Here is a 23,932-nt window from a genome sequence, read left to right on the forward strand (position 1 = left end):
GTCTTACTTCCTGTCTCTGTGCCTGTTCTGTGTCTCGGTCCTGTTTCCCGTGTCCCGTTGATGGTTTTGTTCTTCTGTTCCAGGTCCCGTCTCCCTCGTCTCGTCCGTCGCCCCTTCCTAGGCGCGCCCGGTGAAGCGCACCTTTGGGGGGGGGGGGTCTGTCATGCTCCTCTTCTGCTCCTCGTGTGTGCCACGCCCCCTGATTACCCACGTGTGCTTTCCTGATCGTCTCCAGCTCTGTCCGCTTCCCTTGATTAGTCTTTGTGTATTTAAGTTCTGGTCTGACCTGTTCCCCTTGTCCGTCATTGTGGTTAGGTGTGATTTATATTGGATAAGCGAGACTCTACTGTAATTAAATCCAGATAACTCGTTAATCCATGTATTAAGAACAGCTCTCAGATATTAAGCAAACACCAAACCAGAATATCACCCCTCCTTTCAAGTAAGAACATTATATAAGGACATTTAGATATTTCCTGCTGTAAGATCAGTCTTACACCAGGAAATGAAGAGCTAGACAATCACATTACCTGCAAGGTCAGGCTGCTTGTCATTTCTCCTGCTTCAGCTTGGCTTGTAATGTTGCCACGGAAGACAGAGTTGACGGAGTTGAAGAAGCTCGATTTTCCAGCAGCAACTGCACCAATTAAAAGAATCCGAACCTGAGGCACTGAAGCAATAGTGGACTTGTAATCTTGTAGGTGTTGCTTGAGATCAGTTCGTCTGCTAAAAGAACAGACATTGGAATTGGAAATTAGTCAAAATTCATAAGGAATTTACACAATCCCATATCTAATATCATATTACTATAGCCTCCTTTTACATCTCATTAGTCATCCCCAACTGAATCCATTTAATAAAGTGCATTTAATAAATAATGCATTCAGAATATTTATTGCAACATAAAATTTGCATTGAAACAGCTTGCTACAATTTGAGACACCATGACAATAGACAATTAACAATTACTGTAGGGCATAAGCAGACAGATTTTATATAAGGCAAAAGATGCATAAAAGAGATGCAAGGTAGGTGATAAATGCAGTCATCAGCTGGTGAGCTAACCTGCAGTGTTAAACACTGCCCAGTGTTTAAGTGTGTTTGTGTTATGAAACTCATGCCTACTTTAAAAATATATGCATGAAATTATGATGCTAGTAAAAAATAAAAAAAACAAGTTTTTTTGATTATATTGGATAAAAACAGGCTTCATACCTGTGGTCCCACACAACATCCCTCCATGGTTTATCAAGGAGCTCTGGTTTTTTCTCCACTGGGGTACTGTTCCTGCTTCCCATTTTCCAAACACCAGCTTCCTGACCTGTTCAATGAAAGCATTGTGTTTTCATCATCGGTCCATCAGTCCCTGGAGATATTGGGGTTAAGGGCCTTGTTCAAGGACCCAACAGAAAAAATACTGGGCCGATCAAAGGATCTGAACCAGCAACCTGCTGATTACAGACACAGTCTTAACCGACTGAGCCACACACTGACCCATTACCCATTCGTATCAACCTTTTTAACAATAATTTTTTATAAATTTATAAAATTTTACAAATTTCCAATATGTCTTATGCTACAGGTGGCTTTGGAGTAAAATGTTTCTTAAATGGATTTTTACAGTGCTTGAAGTAGGGAAAATCAGGAGCTGTTACTCCCCTTGTTATCTTTTACTGTTACTAGCAAATCACGAGAATCGCCGACATGCATGCTAGAAATGTTGCCGGTTCTCTGAAAAGAATGACAAAGAGGTGCCGGTCCGGTCTCTCTCTGAGCAGCCCACTTCAAGCACTGCGTTTGTACTTATACCTATTATACCTGGTGGAGAAATAAAGATGCCGGTGTCTAAACAGTGCCTAAATAAATCCACAACATTAAAGAATGGCCTTTATTAATTGAACAATAAATTAACTAACATAAATGTATTAATATAATATAAATATATTGACTTAAATATATAAATACAAAACACTTAACAAATTTACACAACACGATGCATCTACACGAGTTACCCCGGAATAACACATTTTTATGACAACGATGATTAACAATTCCATCCAAAGACGTCTCCCTCACTATAACTCACTAAGTTATAGGGCTTACATTTTCTAAGCTGTGGAAAAATAACATATTTGTTTGACAAACTCACCTTTTCTAAACGATATCCAATATCTGATTTTACAGATTATTGTGAAAGTGAAAGTAGGAGTTAAACAGGCATCATGTTTTTCACTCTGTAGTTCAGAAATATTCGAATATAGGAGTCACAACATTTTATATAGTCACAGACACGACATTTTTCATTTCGTATTTCATAACTATTTCATGTAGCAGCAATTCTCATTTCAGGATTATCGTATATGAAAGCTGACATAGGATGCTTGGCTACAATTTAAACTTAAAGGAAGTTACAAATTATCTTATAAGTTTCTATAAAGTAAATCATTCCTCAAATGGATTCTTGTATGCAGACAACCCTTTGTATCCACGGGTTCCGTACCTGCGGCCGCGGACCTCGTCTGTACTGAACGTGTACAGGCTGTTTTTTCGTGTCATTATTCCCTATACAATACATTAGACCTATAACCTCTGTTTACATGCCATTTACAGTACGTTGTATTAGGTCTTATAATTAATGCAAAGTTTATTGAAAGTATACAGGAGGATGTGCGCAGGCCATATACAACTAAATACAACGCCATTTTATAAAAGGAAAAATACACGTACCGGTTCATATTTAACGTTTACTAATTATTAGAATACGTTTTATTATTCATATTGGTTATGAAATCTTGCTACGCATCCATTTGAGTTATCTGACGGTTGGAGAATAACGGTAACTGCCCTTCCAGCCAAAGACTTAAAAAAAACATATCGTGTAGCTGTAGTTATACCAAAACTAATAAATTGACGATTTACGGGGTTTCATACATTTTGTATGTCATTGAAATATTCTAACTTATTTGACAAACTCACTTTTTCCAAACGATATTCGACCGATTTTGATTTTACAGATTATTGTGAAAGTGAAAGTAGGAGTTAAACAGGCATCATGTTTTTCACTCTGTAGTTCATAAATATTCGAATGTAGGAGTTACAACATTTTATATAGTCACAGACACGACATTTTTCATTTCGTATTTCATAACTATTTCATATAGCAGCAATTCTCATTTCAGGGTTATTGTATATGAAAGCAGACATAGGATTCTTGGCTACAATTTAAACTTAAAGGAAGTTACAAATTATCTTATAACTTGCTTTAAAGTAAATAATTATTCAAATTGGATCCTTGTATGCAGACAACCCTTCGCATTCGTGGGTTCCGTACCTGCGGATTCAACCAGCCGCGGACCTCGCCTGTACTGAACGTGTACAGGGTGTTTTTTCGTGTCATTATTCCCTAAACAACACATTAGACCTATAACCGCTATTTACATACCATTTACATTGTATTAGGTCTTATAATTAATGCAAAGTTTATTAAAAGTATACGGGAGGATGTGCGCATGCTATATACAATTAAGTACTACGCCATTTTATATAAGCAAAAAATACAAGTACCGGTTCATATGTAACGTTTACTAATTATTAGAATAAGTTTTATTATTCATATTGGTTATGAAATCTTGCTACGCATCCATTTAAGTTCTCTGACGGTTCGAGAATAACGGTACCTGCCCTTCCAGCCAAAGACTTAAAAAAAAAAACAAAAAAAGCAAACAAATATCTTGTAGCTGTAGTTATGCCAAAAGCAATAAATATACGATTTACAGGGTTTCATATATTTTGTACGTCATTGAAATATTCTAACTTATTTGAGAAACTCACCTTTTCCAAATATAGTCTTCGACCACCACAGTTTTTGTACAGACAGTTGTGAAAATGAAAGTAGGGGATCAAACGCATTTTATACAGTCACCCAAGGAACGTTGACCATACCATGGTTTATGAATATTTAATATTGCAGCGATTCTGATTTCACTGTTAGCGTATAGACGGGGACCTTGCCAGAAATTCCAGTTAAATTCATAATCATACATGTTCAACGGCTGTGCTGCACCCCCTGAATCTGTCAGGGTATTCATGCCTCTACTGCGACCCTACGTTCAAGTACTGACATACAATGCTATACTATAATTTCAACGTAAATGCAAAAAAAGTTATTAGGCCTATATTAAAACAGATTTTGATATTTTTTTTCTACACATCTGCATGAGTTGATCCGGTTTGAGACCAGAAAAAACTCTTAAATGGAAATATAATTGTGCTTCAAAAATATCGTTCAATTGGACTTTTCACAGAAACATAAAATGAACCAGTTCCGGAATTTAGTAAACCTTGGATGCTGTTGAAATATACATATATTTGTTGGACAAATTAACCTTTTCAAAAACATTCTCAGACCGCTGCAACGTTTACAGACAGTTTTGAAAGTGAAAGTAGGAATAGATTTTGTATAAACAGGATGTTTTTCATAGCGAAGGTTATAAATGTTTTAAAGTAGCAGTTGAAAAATTTTGTATAGTCATAGACATGGAGTTTTTCACTCGGTTCATAAATATTTCATATTGCAGCAAATCTCATTTCAGGCTTATAACCAAACCAAGAGGCCTTGTCAATATAAATGCACCCGCACGCAAATCGGCTCCGACGCCATCCAAATCCGCATGGATGTATAAAACATGCACCCGCCACGAACCCGTACTAATTATTTTCTCCGATTTAGACACCCACACCGAATCACACATTGCAAGTACTTCCCAGCAAACATGCCCATTTCGGCCCCGCATGTTGGGCATATGCGGGTCAGCCCACTCGGGGACCGCAGCAGTTTTGCCCTTTGGGCAAAAACCCACACAGCCCCCCTGTGAGTAACCCCACACAGGGCCTGCAGCAGTTTTGTTTGACAGCCTCTTTCTAATTAGAATTGCACACAGTCACCAAGGCATGGTAATTATTATTCATTATTATTAGTGATTAATGAAACTAACCATTAATAATAAGGTATTATCAACAGCAACATCAATAATAAAAAAATATTATTATTGTTGATGGTTATTATTTATTAAGTAGTTATTAACAATTAAAAACATAGTGGAACGTTACAGTACAAAAAAGTACTAAGTAGTCCTGGGTCATGTCCCTGTTTGGCCAGCAGAGGGTGCTGGCCATCCAGAAATCACCTAATCCTCAGTCCGTTATGATAATCCCCCACACCTGCCTTTTGTTAAATCCTTCATTAGTTGTATATATTCCTGCTTGCACTCGCTGTGTCCCCAGTCCGGTTATTGTTGTTGTTACTGCCATGATCTGGGTTCCCTTTCCGATCCAGTTTACTCTGTTCCCGCTTCGCTGTTCTTTCTTGTTCTCTGTTTTAAACGTCTCATGGTCCTTTATTTTCTGGTATTTTTTTCCCATATCAGTAAAGCTGTTGTTAGTTCAGCTAACTGCTGTCTCTGGGTCGTAACTCCCTCATCAGACATGATACAATTAGTATAGTAAGATGTATGTTCATTTCCTTAGCTGTAATGTCAAGGAAATTCTTAGAACATGGAACGTGCCACTTCTTGACCGTATCGTCGTTCAAGTTCTTAAGTTTTCTGTCGCCTTTCCGGCAGCGGTGTCTTTGTCTTTGACTTGATTTGTAAGATCAAACAAAAGAAACTTAGATTCGGGGTTTTCTTGCTGCTATTGTCACTCGTACCCCAGTAAAATGCCCGCCGCCTTGTTTTCATTTATGCATGCCTTGGACAATGACGTCAGTTTAATCCAACCCATTGGATCTACTTTAGCTGGGAAATAAACTTGTCATAGCTTAACTGTCCCACATTACAGTACCTGATGTCCCACAATAACCGAATTCACCATGTCGTAGAAATTCACCTCTTTCAAACGTTATCTGATGCCGCAGTTTTTACAGATTATTGTGAAAGTGTTCACAAGCATACATTATTCTATAGTCGCACGTTATTTTTAAATTATTTATTATTATTTGCTACAGACTATTGCTGCCAGTGTGATGAAATAAAATCTACCCTCATTATTACGAGAAACGGTCGATGTTCTAATGGTGGCATATCACAAGGCAAACAGTAAAAGTACATAAACCGTGTTTTACCAATATTTTAATGACTCAGTATTGTTGTATTGTACAAGGTGATGTGGAGAAACGGAGGCACAGAAATAATTCAAGACACAATAAAGAGACCGTCATAGACCCAAAAGGAATAATCAAAATATCAACAAATAACAGATACTTGTGTATTGCCAGCATATATGGTTCAAACATGGATGACCCATCTCTCTTCCACCGCTGTTTCTCTGCACTCTCTGTTCACTCAGACTCAGCACTCATAGTGGGAGGAGATTATAATTTGGTGCTTAATCCAGAGTTGGATTGCAGTAGTAGAACGGTCAGTTATCATAACTACCAATCAGCCGAATTTAAAAAGCAATATATGAATGACTTGAGTGTTTGCGATACTTGGCACACGTCACCCCTTGGTCAAAGAATATACTTTCTTCTCACCAGTCCACCACTCTTATTCTCATCTAGACTTCTTTTTAACCCGTAATTCAATCATGAAAGATGTATCTAATATCCAAATTCAGCAGATCATATGCGGGGTAGAATAATTTCTTACTCGTCATACAAGAAAAATAAGCACTTGAAATAGAATTAGAACAGAAAATGAAAGCTCTGGAGACAGTGTATGCTGGATCTCAAGAAGAACATTTGTTGAACGAGTTGAGAAATGGTCAACTGAAATTTTAAAAAATGAATAGACATAAAAACACAATTTCAGCTACAGAGACTTCACTTGGAGAATGTGTATCATAGGAATAATTCAAATAGCTAAAGCTCTGCACAGTGTGAATGACGCCCTCTCTTGGCATCTCCTCTGCTCACCTTACAGCAATCAACATAGAGTTGTATGGCAAGCTTCAAAACCTGACCCTGGAGCAGGGAGAGCAGGCAGACTGGCACCTTCTGGGGATGGGCAGTGAGGTGGACAATCACACGTTTCACTTCCATGGACTGACCTTTACCTGCAAGCATTTCAGATGATGGTCAAAGTAAGCTTGGTGATATTTCAAACCCGCTCTTCCTCGGTGACCATCTCACATCATCTCTCTCAACCAACATGATTCTGTGTGTGATTTGCTGACAGTAATAAACAGAAAAGTTCCCCTGAAAAAACACTTCTGCAGAAGACACATTAATGCCACAGGACCATGGAAGGGGATCATGTGGTTTTGCCCGTCCAATCAGCTAGAATCACGTAATTCCACTCTTCCAATCCTAACACATTGTGGTGAGAATATTGGAGGTTCTGGTGATGTGATGGTGGTGCAGATGATGGAGGTTCTGGTGACTGTGATGATGGAGGTGATGTAGACAGAGGTAATGGAGATAATGCCCGTGGTGCTGATGATGAAGCAAATAATGGTCATGATTGTCATCCTGTCTTTGCTGGACTGTGTGCCTATGGAAATGGTTTTGGTCTTAATGATGGTGGTGTTTATTCTGCTTGCTGTCTAGCTGCCCCGTCAGTGAGGACATTACTGTGGGGATCCCTGAGGGGGATCCCAACCCTGACTTCCCTCCTGGGGCTGCTGCTGTCTGCTCTGCACTAGGGGTCTCATCATCTCCACTCCCTGTCAGCCGTCTGCCTCCCTGGATGTGTACTGCCCCTGGTGAGGGTGGCATCTCAGTTTGATTCCACTGCTGCATGATGAGCCGTGTAGATCTACAGCCCTTCTCTTCATCAGAAGGTCTCTTGTTTTCACTTCACCTCTGAGGTGAATTATATACATTATTAGTTTGATTTCCTGACAAATCATGTAAGATTCCAATGGCTTAATTAACCCTTTTCTGTTAGCAGTCTGAGTAGAATAGCAAAAGTACATTTAAACTAGCAAGCTAAACACTTTGATAAGATCTTCTGTAAATTGTTCATGTGACACATCCTTTGAGTAAAAACTCCAGTGATGAAGATTTTGAATCTGAGATTGTTTTAGTCAATCATTTCCAAACCCAAAGTCTAGTAATCAGTCTGACAGAGACACACAAGCAAACTCAAAATATAGATGTAATACACTGAACCAGACTATGGTTAAGACTGACAGAGTTCAGTTGAGAATCACCAGGTCATTTTTATTAGCTTAGCATCTAATCCAGTGTAGGCTTACACTGTACACTTGATTATATCTTTGGTTTTATGCACACATCATTCATCGCCAAGTAAAAAGAGAATTTGAAATCTAACAAAAAAAGGCTTGCGTGTAATTAAGGTAAAGAAATAGATTTCTGCATAATTATAACAAATAGGAATCTAACATGGTATTGGGTACAACAGCTGGACAGTGGCTCTCAACACCATGAGAGAAATGTGATGGCACTGATCACACATGTTTCTGGAACATCTTTACTCTGTGCCATTATTAAAATTGTCAAAGCAATTGTCAGCAAAGTTTAGCATCTGCTGCATTGCAGTGAGAAGCAGGACGTCACAGCACGTGTCCAGTGCAATCTCATGGGAGTAATTCTTCACTGGAAGCACCTGCGACACTGGGATGCCCAGACGGTCACCTACTTTGTAGATCTGCAGAAAGACATGCAATTCACACATATATTCCTCTTGAAATATATTTTCAACAGCTGCTGAATTGGGAAATTATTGTCAAACAGGGTTGAAATAAGGCAGCATTAAAATTGCGGAAATCTGAATGCACGATGAAAGTAGGAGAATTCTTGAGGGCAGTGAATGTCAGACACAAGTCTTTCACCCATCACCACCCATCCTGCACAGGGTCATCAGGAACCTATTCCAGGTCACAGGGGACCTGAGAAAGAAGACACTAAGGCCAGGATGCCGGCTCATTGCAGGTCACACAGTCACACACTGTGGGCAGATTTGGGACACTACTTCACCCAACTGCATGTTTTCAGCTATAAGGGGAAATACGCAAAATCACATGCCGACTCCACAGACATGGAGTGGAGGTGGGATCCAAAGCCACAACTCTGGAGGTGTCAGGCCACGGTGCTACACACAGTCATTTTAATGGGGGAAAGTTGATAAAGGGGATGTCAAGTACTGGCCAGCAAATCTTCTTTAATTGGTCTTCCATAGATATCTGGTAAAACTGCCAGTTCAGAGGTGACACAGTGCTGCTGCTGTGTTTGAAACTTCATGTACATAATTGAAGTCATCAATGTCCATATTGTCCATCGATCCATTTTTATAAACCTACCCTATTCAGAGTTGTGGGGAGGTCCAGTGCTTATGGGTGCAAGGCAGAGAACAACCTAAAATGAGGCACCATGCCCATGGCAGGGCACGCTCACACTTATGTGCAGTTTGGTCATTCGAATTAGCCTCAGCATGTTTTTGGACTATAGAGGGGAACAGGAGCACCCAGAGGAAACTCACAACGACACGGGGAGAACATACAGACTCCATGCACATGGAACGCTAAGCACTGCACTACTGTGCCACCTACATATTGTGTATCATCCGCTAAATCGGTATTTAGTCAAATTGAAGGCTGCCAACTGAGTAATTAAGACTGATTTAAAATCAACTGCCGATTTAAACTGGCTGGCAATCGATTGGATCATCTCTAATATTTTTTGCTTTTCATAGTCATGGGTCCTGCTGTAGGTTTCTGTCCTGATACGTCGATGCAGTCTTTAGGAATGATTCCAGTGTTAGACCCTGAAACTTACCAGCTCCTTTATGTAGCAGCTGCGGTACACCTTCGTCAAGTCCTTTTCCACATGTGGGCACGCTTTGTCCACTTGGGTCAGTAGCACCAGTAGAGGGACCTCTAAAAACATCAACAAAAATGTCTCACTGGTCACATTTATGTTGTATGGAAAAAGTTGTTATCAGGAGACAGAATTTCTTAAGCAAACCCAAAGCAATCAGCACATAGATGTCTGTCTTATTCAGAAGCACCTGCCAGCATCACTCTGCCCTTCCTGAATCCACATGTGCTCAACTCAGCTCATGTTCATGTCCCAGCATCCCATCCCCTTAAATGGGCTCTATGTGACAGAAAGCCCTCAAGCTCTGTGTGGAGGAGCATCCAGGAGCTCCTTCAGTAACAGCATGAATACTGTTTATGCCAAAGGTACGGAAAACATTCAGTTTGTCATGTTCCATTCTAATAAAGTGAATTTCTCTTTCTTTTGCTGAATATCCAAATACTTTATTAATGTCATTTTATTTTTTCATGTTACTTTCATGTTACTGCATCAATTTAAATGAAAGTTAATGCTGTTGGAACAATGACAATGCATTTCTTCAGGCCACTTGGTCACCCCTCCCCCCATCTCATCACTGCACCTCCCACACCCACCATCTCTTACATCCCCCTCTCCAAACACACACACACACACACACACACACACACACACACTCCCAACCTCTCCAAAAGACCTTTATTACAATCCCAATGTAATCAGGTTCACCAGATCTGCATCTGTCCTTTTATGTGTCCCCGTTAAGTGACACTGCTTCATGTTTGGTGCGATTTTTCTCAACATGAATTAGGCCCCAGATCACTACCTATTCAATAAGACTGGGAATTTTGAAAAAGGTCTATTGAATACTTTTAGGGTTATCATGTTCACAAGATCAACTGCCAGCTGTCCTTTCTATACTATTTTGCCACCTGGTGCTGCTGTTCCAATTTTGTTGTAATTTTCTTCAAAATGAAAAAAAAAATCATATATAGAATGTTCCTAGGAAGTTTGTAAAAGAACCATCATTGCTGCCACTAAGCTGTGTAACTTAAATTTTAGTACAATCTGTCTAAAAATTTGATCAGATCCACATCTTCACCCATACAATGTGCTGGCAGGTTGGGTTCACAGATGACAATATGGTGGCTGGTCTAGTCAACAAAGAATACAAATCTGCATGCAGAGAGGAGATGGAGTAGCTGGCAGCATAGTGCAAAAAGAACAACCTTCCCTTTAACGTGGAGAACCTTAAATGATGATTATAGATTTCAGGAAAGTCCACCAAAAGTTCAACCCAATTACACCCCATAATGCATCAGTGGTTCCATTGTGGAGGTCATCAAGAGAACCAGGCTCCTCGAAATGAACATTGCTGAGGACTTGCATCCCACGTGTAAAGCAATTTTTAAAGTGTTGGACAAATGATACCCCTGCATAATATGAAATAACAACAAAGTTTGACTTGACAATGAATCCCACCCCCCACAACACACCACACCTCCCTCCCTGTTCTCCCCACTCACTCACCATATGAGTCAACTTTGCGCTGGATGTTACGAAGTTTCACCCACGTTGCATCTGGCACAATTTTTAATTTGTTGGTGTCCATCACAATAACCACGCAGTGAATCCTCTCCGTAAGTGGCAATTGGGACTTTGATTGACTGTCACCAGGTTTCCATGGTGATATAGGGTTGAACTAAACAGAAAAAAGGTGTGAGTGACACATAACTCAGGCAAAATGTTACATGAATTATTTCACATGACATTTGTGTAAACACAGTACCTCACTCATGCTAAAAACAAATCAGTAAATGAGATTGTGGGGAGAAAAAGACCAGAAAATTATAAACATGTGACTTTTGTAAGACATTACCATGGTCAGACCTGCATGTGTTCATACTGCAGGTGTTTTAAGGATTAGATACACAGGTTAGATACATAGTTCTTACAGTGTACTTGTCGTGTATGTGGCCCTTCAGGATACTGTCAATATCATCAGTGTTCACCCCTCCATGTTCAATATGTTCCACTCCCATGGTGTCACACAGGAGGAATGAAAGAGGTGGTCCGTCTCGACCCGCCTTCACCTGGTAAGTGCGATACTGGAAGACGAACACATGGTGTCATTCATCTTCTAACTACTTATCCAGTACAGGTTACTGGGCAGCCTGGTGATTCAGTCCTTTTCAAACGCAGATGAGGACAGCAAATAGCAACTGAGTAAGAGATTAAAATTAGACAGGGTGCCTTCGGAAGGTTTTCCACTGCATATACACACTCCAGTTACCTGGCAAAAAAGCTACTTCACAAACACAGTGGGGAGTAAATAAAATCTGTATAATGTACTCGATCTCCATCCATCCATCCATTTTCCAAACTTCTTGTCCTACTGGGTCGCGGGGGGTCCGGAGCCTATCCCGGAAGCAATGGGCACGAGGCAGGGAACAACCCAGGATGGGGGGCCAGCCCATCGCAGGGCACACTCACACACCAGTCACTCACACATGCATTTAGTAACTCCAATCAGCGTCAGCATGTTTTTGGACTGTGGGGGGAAACCGGAGTACCCGGAGGAAACCCCACGATGACATGGGGAGAACATGCAAACTCCGCACACATGTGACCCAGGCAGAGACTCGAACCCGGGTCCCAGAGGTGTGAGGCAACAGTGCTAACAACTGCACCACCATGCCGCCCCTGTACTCGATCTCAACCTTGTAAAAACAAAACACTAGCAAACAAAAAGAGTTGTTTCATTCATTGGCTTATCCAGGTCCATATTCTCAGGCTTTATACTCAGGCATTCCCAGACCAACTGAGAGATATAATCCCTCCAGCAGGCCTTGGGTCTGGCCCAAGGTCTCCTCCTGGTGGGACATGCCCAAAACACCTTCCCAGGGAGGCATATCTGAACCACTTCTACTGGCTCCTTTTTATGAGGAGGTGCAGTGGCTCTACTTTAAGCCCCTCCCAAATGCCAGTGCTCCTCACTATCTTTAAAGCTGAGCCCTTGCTCATTAATTTCTCCTACTTATATCTGTGATTGCATTCTTTCATTGACTACCCAAAGCTTGCCACCAGAGCTGAGGGTAGGAATGTAGATCAACTGGTAAATCAATAGCTTTGCTTTCCGGCTCAGTTCTCTCTCTCTACATGAGAGAATTGTACAGCATCCACATTACTGACAATGCTGTACTGATCCACATTACTGACAATGCTGTACTGATCCACATTACTGACAGTGCTGTACTGATCCGGTTTCCTAAGTTTACTAAGTTAGCGCTACTTAATATTAGATCTCTCACAAATAAGTCTTATTTTATTCATCGTTTCAAGGACTTGTTTTTATGCTTTTACCAGAAACATAGTTAAATGAATGTATTACAGTTTTTTACAATCACTATGACAGTTTTTGCAATACATTTAACAAGTTTCCTAAACTATTAACGCACCAACACACCTAAAACACACAATTGACAAAACGGTTAACTTCATGCTCAAAATCACACGTTGTAAACTAAACCTCAAGACTAATTTTCAAAATACAATAATAAAACACCACAGTACACTATATCTGGCAAAACACTGCAAACATGTTTTAAAATCTAATAATTATTGAAAACACTAACAAATGTTCTCTTCCAACAGGAACATTTAGTCAATCATAACACATTGACAAAAAAACACTATCACAGAAACTGCATTATTTTATGTGTCAGGTCTGCCCTTATATTTGAAGCCTTTCTACATTTTTGTTTTGTTGCGTTTAGTAAATGCATGCATTTTGTTTCCTTTCAATACAAAAAAATGAATGACCATCTCAGAGTAGCTTTATAAAATGTAGTTTATGTAAAAAACAAATACAGACACAGAACTGCTGCAGTACAGACTTTTATTTGCATTCTAACTCCTCTCCCTCTACCTTGCCCCACTCCTCTCTCTTGTCCTTGTCCCACTCCTCTCAATTGTTCTGGTACTTTTCTTTCTTTCTTTCTTTCTTTCTTTCTTTCTTTCTTTCTTTCTTTCTTTCTTTCTTTCTTTCTTTCTTTCTTTCTGTTGCTCTATATTGTTCCTTTTCCACACAAGATCAGCCCAAAGAGTCCTCTTTTAGAACATATGATCATGTGATTGGAAAAACCTCAACACCTGATTGTGGTTCCTAGATGGGAATCAGCTGTGATTTATATATTTCCATAACTGCAATAAGCTGTTTCTAATTGGCAATGGAATAAAATACAAGGAATATATTTGTGTTTCAATTCACAATATGAACAGCTGTTCACTTTGACTTTAGCCTATATAAGTTATGTTTAGAACATGATGTTATCTGTTCTGACATACAGTGTGAAAGCATTTGTAAATTTGACTGTAAAATTACATTGTTTTGGTCTTGGTTGAGTTTGTGTGTAAAAGAAGTTCAAGCATTTTAAACTGGTGTTAACTGTATGCATTTTGTATCATAGCAACAAGAAATCTGTTAATTGTATAGCCTACAAAGACGGATGTTGTGCTAACTGTGTTAAGAGTTTAGGAAACTTGTTAAATGTATTGCAAAAACTGTCATAGCGATTGTAAAAAACTGTAACTGTATTAACTGAGGCAGCTTCACCAAACTTTATAAATGTCTCACAGCTGGCATGAAAGCTGAGGGCATAGCTGACCAAAGCTGAGGGCATACAGTAGCTGACCTAGCGGTTTGGTGATTCCTTCCAATGCAAACGGGTGTCACTTGGTGATTTCACATCCTCTGCAGTTCCGAGAGGGAGTCCAAGAATATTACTAGTAATTTTCTACAGAATTCCAAAATACGGTGTTAATTTTATTGATGAATTTATTTGTTTTTATTGTTTGTCTTTTATGGGCTATGTAAGGCGCCAACAAATAAAATGTGTTGTTATTATTATTGTTATTATTATTATTTGTTATGTTTTTTTCCACTGATTCTGATCGTTTTTATTGCTGGTGATTTTACCACAGACACATTGATAATCCCAAGGAAAACTATACAATATTGCCAAAAGTATTGGTTAATAATTGATACATTATTGATCCCAGTGGAAAAATTGTCTTTAAGCCTCCCTCAACTTGCTCTATGTAGAGTAAGCTATCTGTGAAGGGCAGCCACCTGTTGGGGCGCCCCGGGAACTAGGGGTTAAGGGCCTTGCTCAAGGAGCAAGATGTGCCGAGGTTGGGTTTGAACCAGTGACCTTCTGATTACTGGTACATAGGCCCCAAATTATCAATTGGTGAATAAAATCCTCTACAAACATTTGCGAAAGATTGGGTCATTCTCAGGAGCTCAGTGAAATCAAGCGTGGTACCGTCATAGGATGCCACCTGTGCAATAATTCCATTCATGAAATTTCCTCACTACTAAATATTTCAACTGTTAGTGATATTATAACAAAGTGGAAGCAATTGGGAACAACAGCAACTCAGGCACAAAGTGGTAGACCACGTGAAATGACAGAGCGGGAACAACGTGTACTGAGGTGCACAGTAATTGTACTGAGTCAATAGCTACAGACCTCAAAATTTCATGTGGCATTAGAATAACTCAAGAACGATGCATAGAGAATTTCATGGAATGGGTTTCCATGGCCAAGCAGCTGCATCCAAGACTTACATCATCAAGTACAATGCAAAGTATTGGATGCAGTGGTGTAAAGCATGCTGCACTGGATTCTAGAGGAGAGCAGTGGAGACATGTTCTCTAGAGTGACGAGTCATGCTTCTCTGTCTGGCAATGTGATAGACAAGTCTGGTTTGGTGGTTGCCAGGAGAACAGTACTTGCCTGACTGCATTGTGCCAAGTGTAAAAATTGGTGGAGGTGGTATTATGCTGTGCAGTTGTTATTCAGGAGTTGGGCTTGGGCCCTTAGTTCCAGTGAAAGGAACTCTTAATGCTGCAGCATTCAAAGCCATTTTGGACATTTTCATGCTCCCAACTTTGTGTGAACAGTTTGGGGATGGCCCCTTCCTGTTCCAACATGACATGACTGCACACTAGTGCACGAAGCAAGGTCCATAAGGACATTGATGAGCGTGTCTGGTGTGAAGGAACTTGACTGGCCTGCACAGAGCCCTGATCTCTTCCTGACAGATCACCTTGGGGATGAATTAGAGTGCAGACTGTGAGTCAGGCCTTCTCGTCCAACATCAGTGGCTGACCTCACAAGTGGTCTTCTGGAAGAATGGTCAAAAATCCCCATAAACACACTGCTAAACCTTGAGGACAGCCTTCCACTATAGCTGCAAATGGTGGGCCAACTCCATATTACAGCTTATGTATTAAGAACGGGATGTCATTAAAGTTCATGTGTGTGTAAAGGCAGGTGTCCCAATACTTTTGGCAATATAGTGTATGTAAGGGGACTCTGTGCCATACTGGACTCTTTTGGACTCCTCCAGCATTTCTGGTAGTACACACTATCATGATTACACTATAGATCTGATTATCCCAAAGGGTTTCAATTTATCAGCAACTGTCAAGGATGTTGCTTTGTTAGACTATTATTGTAGGCACCTCTGTTTTAAGAACAGGTTTATAAATGAGACCACAGCCAGAATTAAGTGATTAGTTGTCATTGTTGACACACCACAGCACACAATGAAGAAATATGTTCTCTGCATTGAACCCATATGTGACATAGCAGGGGGCAGCTAATTCACCACCTGGGGCGCCATGCTTGGGGGGGGTGGTATTTTGCTCAGGGTACTTTGCTGGTCAGGGATTCAAATCTTTCAATTACAAGTGTGCTTCCCTAACCATTAAGCCACTACTGCCCAGCTACACATTTTGCATGCAAAATCCGCTTTTCTCCATGCAGAACATCTGATTCTGTTGATGCCTTGCTGAATAACTTAATTTGATTTGTACATGGTTCCTACTTGCCAAATCCTACAAGACTATGAGATGTTTCCACAGCAGTGCAGATGATGCTCAGATTTACATGGACTTCTCTCCAAAATACTATGGTCCCATTAACTCACTTTGTAAGTGTCTTGAGCACATCACTAACTGGATGGGACAAAACTTTCTGAGATTAATTTATGATGAAACAGAGATTATTCTGTTCAGGAATAGCAATGAGAGGCTCTGACTATCTGTTTATTTGGATTCGAGAGCCCTAAGATCGAAAGCACTAAGAAGTGACCTTGGTGTACTGATGGACTCTGATCTCAGCTTCAGCACTCATGTCAAAGCAGTTACTAAATCAGCATTTTATAACCTGAAGAACATCAGCAAGATTAGAGGTTTTCTGATTAAACCTGATCTGGAGAAACTCATCCACTCCTTTATATTTACCAGTACAATCAGACAATCAAAATGACAATCAAGTTCAGCTGATTCAGAATGCAGCTGCCAGAAATCTAACTATAGGTGTAAAAGAAGGGAATGCATCACCGCCATTCTTAAATCCTACAGTAACAGAATAGAATTTAAGGTACTATTACTGGTCTATAGATCACTTAATGGCCCTGAGTATCTGTCTAATACGCTGCAGCGATATGAGCCGAACAGAACTCTCAGGTCATTAGGAAGGAGTCAGTTAGTCTTGCCTAAGGTAAATATTAAAATGGAGAAGCAGTGTTAGCTGTTACGCTGCTCTTAAATGGAACCAGTTGACTGGGAGCATCAGGAGAGCCCCAACAATGGATACTTTCAAATCCAGGCTGAAAACGTTTCTATTTGACTAAGCTGTTGCCATGAAACTTGACCCTTTAAGCTCAGCTTGATACTCTATTAGCTGTACTGCATTTCTATCTGGTAATAGCACCTTTTTAATCTTTAATTTCTTTTTCATTTTCATGTTTATTTTTTGTTCATGTTTTTAAATTCTGTTCTCATATCCTTTCTGAATTTAAATCTTCTTTGTATTCTGTATTTAAATTATGTGTAAAACACTTTGAATGATCGCATTTTACAAAAGGTGCTATATAAATAAACTTGAAAATATCTGCGAAATACTTTATAAGTTATCATACTACCAGAAACAAGTCATTAAAACGATGTGGCACTACTTCAGTTTTTGGGTGATCTGTCTCTGAACACTTACATATGGTCACCCATAAAATGAGTCTGCAAAGTTTGAAAAAGATCCATAAAATACTTTTATAGTTACTGTGCCTACAAGACCATGTGTCTTTTACAGCTGTTCTTTCCTTCCTTTGCTGTCACATAGCACTACTGCTTTATTTTTTTGGAAATTTGTCCCAAAATGGAGTCAGGTGTGGATTGTCATGCATTTAATGTTTTTCTGATGTTTTTTTTGATGCAATAACAAGATTTATCAAATAGTTTTGTTCAGTTCCAGTTGCTCATCTACAAAATGTGTCTGTAAAGTTGGAGAATGACCCTTCATACTATTTTTGAAATATCGCACTAATAGGATCAAATGTCCAGACTGCCCTTTCTTTTCCATCACTGTGTGTCATGTTTGAGTTTTGTGCAATCTGTCTCAAATTTGACCAAGTCCAGTACATACCCCAGATAAAGTTCCTGCAAAGTTTGAAAAAGATCAGCCAAATGAATTTTGACTTATTCATGAGAAAGTGCCTGTTGCTGAAGGCTGGTACCCAGACCATATGTATTCCACCATCATCAAAGTTTCATACTATGACATGATGATTCATATTACCTTTGTTGTCTGGCTGACTTCATTGATTCCTGCTCTAGCTTGGCCTGTTATGTTGCCACGGAAGATAGAGTTGATGGAGTTGAAGAAGCTTGATTTTCCAGCACCAATCGCACCAACTAGCAGAATCCGAGCCTGAGGCACTGAATCAATAGTGGGTGCATAATTTTGCACAGATTGCTTGAGATTGATTTTTGTCCTAAAGGAATAGATATTTAAATTGGAAATGGAAATTAATAAAAATTCATCAGGGATACAAATAATGCTATATCTTATGACATATTACAAGGCTGTGCATATTTGAGAAACCAGAGTCAGGCAGTGCCTGGAGCAGTTAGACTTAAGGGTCTTGTACAAGGGCCCAACAGTGAACACTGCCAGCCCTGGGATTTCAACTAGCGGACCCTCTGATCACAAGCACTGTGTGTGACAGGAGGGGGTTGTAGTACTCAAGCATGTTTTACAAATATACACATAAAGTTGTAAAAGTGATACTGGTAAAAAAAGCTGCTTGTAAAATGTGATAAAAACAGGTTCCATACCTAATGTCCCAACCAACATTCCTCCATGGATAAGAGAGCAGCTCTGGTTTTTCCTCTATCTCCTCTGTCTCAGAGTTACTATGCTTCTGTCCCATTTTCCAAGCACCAGCTTCCAGACCTGTAAAATGACAGTGTTGTGTTTTCCATTACGGTACCATTCAAAAGTCTGGACAAATGTACTGGAAATCTTGGCATGATTATAAAAAACGATTTTAACTTTGAGTTTCGTTTTCATAATAATCTGTAAATACTGCAGTGATCGAAGGTCGCTTGGAAAAGGTTTACCCACCCAACATGCACAGTACAGTCTGGACACACCTACTGATTATCATTTGTTTCTTAAGAAGATAACAAGCTTGAGGTTATGTAAGTACTGGATTATCTTGTGAACAAGGAAAGATCAGAGTGCCACGACAGATGACCTGGCCCCACAATCACCTGACATAATCCCTATAGAGTTGGTTTGACCCAACTAAAGAGTTGGATAGAAGACTAAGAGAAAGGTAGCCAACTTGTGTCCAGAACTCCTTCAGGACTGTTGGAGAAGAATTTCAAGTGACTGCATTTGGAAGCTCATTTAAAGCATAGGCATGTATCACTTAATAAGTAATTACTCTACCACATTGCTATGCTGTACAGTAAGATGAATAAGATAGATAAAATAGGGACAAATGTATGAAAAATGTATTAAAAGCAAGTGTGTCCAGACTTTTGAATGGTATTGTTACATGAGTGTCCCTGGAATGACACGGTTGGAGAATAACAGAAATTCCACACAAGCACACATTGAAAAATATCATTCAGTTGGACTTTTCATTGAACTACTAAATGAATGAGTTATTGACAAACATACCATTTTCAATTGATCCTCTTGTGCGAAAGTATTAGAGACTAATGTGAAAGTGAAATCTGGAGTTCCAAAGCATTTTTATATAGTCACACAGATAACAGTGGCCATGCCATAGTTCATACTGTAAATATTTAACACTGCAGAAAAACTCCATTTCAGAGTTGTACTGTATTGCAACTGATACGAAATATTTGACTATAAATGTAACATGGATTCTGGCATATTGATGTCTAGCATATTAAATAAACTAATTTGAGTTAAAAATAATGGGGCTCTGGCATAATGCATTTCACAAATGAACATTTTGGGTTTTTTGCATGAAATAATCTAAGTACAATTATTATTCAATACATTAGAAACTCACCTTTTCCAATCGACTCGACCTGTGAAGCTTGACAGGCTATTGTGAAAGTGTAAGTAAGATATCGAGAGCATTTTATACAGGCACACAGATAACTGTGGCCACACCACATTAATATTTAACATTGTATGAATGAGAGAATGTGGGTGTACTCTGCTCAGGTAGTAAACCAGCTCCTCTCAGCATGATTTGCTTCACAGTCCTGCAAGAGGTAGTGGCCAGTTTCTCTGTTTTTCTGCTGGACTGGGGATTGCATTCTGATGTCAGGCTCACACTTAATCCTAATCATCTGCAAAAGAGAGGTGAACTGGGCAGAATATTTTCAGGAACGCCAAACGTGCACTGGAGTTTTACAGACTAATGTGAAAGTGAAAGTAGGAATTCAAAGGCATGTTTATATAGTTGCACAGATAACAGTTCATGTGTATCTATCATTGCAGCATTTCTCATTTCAAGGTCACCAAAAGGCAGAAGAAAACAGTCCTGCTGTGTTTGCTATTACTTATGCCATGGGATCTGACCTCTTTCATGCCTTTTCCTGTACAATCCAGTACAAACAAGCTCAGCAGCCTACATCAATGGTCTCAACTCTGTTGACTAAGTGTGCTGTATGACTAATGGAGGTGTCTATGTTTTTTGAGTCGAACCCCAAAAAGACTCTGGGAAATGATTACAGACTTCCAGAAACCCAATGTACTAATACTTTTCAGTAACAATATGCTGATACGGTACTTTTACACGTTTTGCACCTTGCCTTCCTCCCTTACTTGTGTCTGGTGTTTCCCACATGTTGTGACCTCTGGCAGCCTTTCATATTAGGCTTGTCAAGTCTAAACAAAGACAGAGTCTTCTGGAAAAATGCTGGGATGTGTCCTTGGATTTAGATACAAAGAAGACTGCATCGTTGTGGAGGGTCTCAGATGGGTTGAGACGCTGAAACTAACCTATACAGCATTCACAGACCTAAGAGCGCTGATCATTTTCTTTTGTTTCATCAATCTATTTTTTCATCTATTATCCATCGAACTATTTATAACCACAGAAGTCAACCATCCCCACAATTGGTCATTTCCAGCAAAATCTGACAGACCATTTCATATTCATTCGTATTTAAAAAGCCTATCTGCACAGACCCCAAAGCTGTATGCAGCCTACTTATGACTGTCTGGCTATTATTTATACGGTACTGTCACGATCGCTGTGAGCGCTGGGTGAGAGAGCGGGCGATCGCTCGGGCAGGCAGTGAGCAGGAAACAGGCGAGCAGGGAAAAGACGGGTAAATGGGGATTTAATGGTCAGACGGGGATTACAACATCTCGCGGGACTAACAGTAGGTAACGTCAGGTAACATCAATGACAGAAAAGGGCAACAGGGGAGACCAGGACTTAAATAAGACAGGACCAATCAAAGTAAATGGACAATGCTGGAGACGATCAGGAAAGCACACGTGGGTAATGAGGGGCGTGGCACACACGAGGAGCCGACGAGCCGGGTCATGACAGGAACTTGCAAAGGTTTTAGGAATTCAATGAAAATTATGTTGAAATGATCATCATGTTAGTGTAAAACCGATGATATTACAGTATGTTTGTCAAAGTGTGTCAGCACAGCCACTTAAAATCCACTCCAAAAGTCACTCCAGGATTTGCAGCAACCACCAATTTTTCAGACTGTATTTTTGACTGAAAGACTAACCCCACCTTGTCTGACAAATTAAAGAAAGTGAAAGAAATCAGAAGAAAGGGAGCAATTTCCAGGAATTCCTAACCAACTACCTAAGATGTCAGATGTTACACTGATGTGTTCTCTTGATGACACTGATGGGCAAAACCATTCCCTCCCCCCTTTAAGTTGTACCCTCACAGGATGTCACTCTCTTCTTGGTGTTTAATGAGAACCAGTCTTGGTACCTGAGGAACAGCATCCAGGGCCACCTGGGAATGGACCCAGTAGGAATCAAAAACTTTCCAGACCCAGCTGTTGGCACTGACCCAAAATAAGATTAATTCATGGTGTATGCATGTGTGTCCTAATCAAAATCATGAAAGTAATTGTCAACAAAGTTGAGCATCTGCTTCATAGCAGGATGTCACAGGAGTCATTCAGTTCAATCTCACTGGAGTAATTCTTCACTAGAAGCACCATAAACTCTGCAATGCCCAGATATCGAGTTGCATGTTCAATCTACAAAGATGCATGCAGTTCACATATATGTCCATCTTCAAATATATTATCTTCAGCTGCTGTGTCAGGGTCAGCACCCGTTCTCTTCATCCTTTCATGCCTCAGATATTGCTGGCATCCTGTCCTCCCTGTTGTCCAAGTTATTATTCTGTTTACCTAGTTCTTGAGACTGCTATGTGGCTCTATGGGCCGAGTGTGCACCACTAAACCTTATAGTTGTGAGTTTGGATCCAGTCACCTTGTTTTGTATTTATTAGATATTGTTTCATTTGTATTACTTTTCTTGACCTAGGTTTTCCCTGATTGTGTTCTGTTTTGTTCCTTTCTGGTTCTGTTTAATTATCCATGTGTTCTGTTCCTAGTGTTTTATTCCCAGTAAATGTTTTCTAGTTATTGGAATTTGTTAAGCTCTCTAGTTTCTGTCTTTAATTGTTATCAGTTCCACCTGTTGCCCATTTTCTTGTGCCAGCCCCATTTAATTTTTTCACCTGTCCTGTGTTATCTTGTTAGCCCTCTGTTTAAGTACCTGATCCTGCTCCATTCCCTGTGGACTCATTGACTGTGCTCTTATGATTCTGTGATGTAAGTCATTCTGTGTGCAGCCCTGCCCGTTCTCTGTATTACCAGTTTTCCCCTTGTAGGTCATTTTGTTTCTGATTACTTTTTGTACACCTTTTTAGTTTTGACTCCTTGTAGTCCTTTTGTTTGTAGCGTTCCCAGGGTTTTCAATATCTGTAATAAACCCCTGTTTTCTGGAGCTACAAGTGGATCGTCACCTTCTTTTCATGCCTATACCGTGCCCCGCGTTCATAACAGAACCCTCGAGTCCCTGACATCTTGGTTATAAAATTACCCGAGAGTGTGGGGTTTACGTTTCACTAGAACAAAACTTAGCAAGCTGTGCAGTTTTAATTACCGCTCCTTTTCAGGATTATCTGGCATATGTTTATCATATGTTTTAAGTTTACTGCTGTTACTTTTCCATGAGCTTTGCATCTGCTTTTCAAGCCATTCCTAATCATTTTCATCCTTGCTGTTAAAATTTTCCCACAACGTAATAAAAATCTGTAACTTTTTATTTTACTGTATGTGCACAAGGATAACCTCAATTTTATTTAAAAAAAAATCTCTCATTGCAATCAAAGAACTAAGACTACCAAAAGTCTTGTATTTTGTTTGGTTACTTACGGTTAAGGTTAGGGTTGGGTAGGGGTCAAGGTTTTCATAGTTCTGATTGGGGTTATGGAAATAGAAATGAATGGAGAGTCACCACAACAATATAAAGTGTGTGTGTGCGTCCATGTGTGTGTGGAAGGAGAGAGTTATTGTTACTCATGCATATTTTAAAAACATACAGATGAAATTATGTGATACTAGTAAAAAAAACACAAATATTATTTGATAAAATGGGCTTCATAGTTCATACCTTTGGTCCCAATTAACATCCCTCCATGGTGTATAATGGATCTTTGGTTTCTGTTCCTGTTTTACCACTCACCCCATTTGCTTCACTATCAGAAACCTTTAAGAACGCCTACTACCTGTGCCTCCCATTTTACAAACACGAACTTGCGGACCTGTTCAATGAATGAAAT

The 23,932-nt window shown here is 39.7% G+C and overlaps 3 protein-coding genes and 1 long non-coding RNA gene across 5 annotated transcripts in view; 1 reads left to right on the plus strand and 3 right to left on the minus strand.

The window, feature by feature from the left end:
* Window positions 1–3,943, minus strand: part of LOC125720162 (interferon-induced protein 44-like) — a 24,408-nt gene extending 20,465 nt beyond the window's left edge. The window contains exon 1 of the mRNA XM_048995342.1: window positions 3,832–3,943. The gene's annotated coding sequence lies outside the window, so the exon portion shown is untranslated. The remainder of the gene's footprint in view (window positions 1–3,831) is intronic.
* The window catches only part of LOC125720179 (uncharacterized), a 15,951-nt gene extending 5,911 nt beyond the window's left edge, over window positions 1–10,040 (plus strand). The window contains exon 3 of the long non-coding RNA XR_007385373.1: window positions 9,963–10,040. This is a non-coding gene — a long non-coding RNA (uncharacterized LOC125720179). The remainder of the gene's footprint in view (window positions 1–9,962) is intronic.
* The window catches only part of LOC125720161 (interferon-induced protein 44-like), a 518,912-nt gene that overhangs the window by 20,465 nt on the left and 474,515 nt on the right, over window positions 1–23,932 (minus strand). For both annotated transcript variants that reach the window (XR_007385361.1, XM_048995340.1), the window contains exon 3: window positions 531–726. Coding sequence is in view for 1 of the 2 variants with exons in the window: in XM_048995340.1 (XP_048851297.1) it covers window positions 531–726 (196 nt within the window). In the remaining variant the exon portion in view is untranslated. The remainder of the gene's footprint in view (window positions 1–530; window positions 727–23,932) is intronic.
* On the minus strand, window positions 8,141–11,696 carry LOC125720166 (interferon-induced protein 44-like). The gene is made up of 3 exons (XM_048995351.1): window positions 11,285–11,696; window positions 9,737–9,837; window positions 8,141–8,609 (listed from the first exon to the last, which is right to left on the minus strand). Exons 1-3 carry the CDS (start codon window positions 11,364–11,366, stop codon window positions 8,433–8,435), a joined length of 360 nt encoding a protein of 119 aa, XP_048851308.1. The 5' UTR covers window positions 11,367–11,696; the 3' UTR covers window positions 8,141–8,432.

Source organism: Brienomyrus brachyistius, chromosome 24 (assembly GCF_023856365.1).
Source record: "Brienomyrus brachyistius isolate T26 chromosome 24, BBRACH_0.4, whole genome shotgun sequence".
NCBI classification, from domain to species: Eukaryota; Metazoa; Chordata; class Actinopteri; order Osteoglossiformes; family Mormyridae; genus Brienomyrus; species Brienomyrus brachyistius.

Excerpts from the sequence above, each read along its gene's own strand:
- LOC125720166 (XM_048995351.1), bottom strand. The coding sequence starts at position 11,366 with ATGGACACCAACAAATTAAAAATTGTGCCAGATGCAACGTGGGTGAAA. Across the intron at positions 9,838-11,284 it reads GCGCAAAGTTGACTCATATG|AGGTCCCTCTACTGGTGCTA; the intron begins GTGAGTGAGTGG and ends TGATGTTTTTAG. Across the intron at positions 8,610-9,736 it reads GCTGCTACATAAAGGAGCTG|ATCTACAAAGTAGGTGACCG; the intron begins GTAAGTTTCAGG and ends GTCTTTCTGCAG.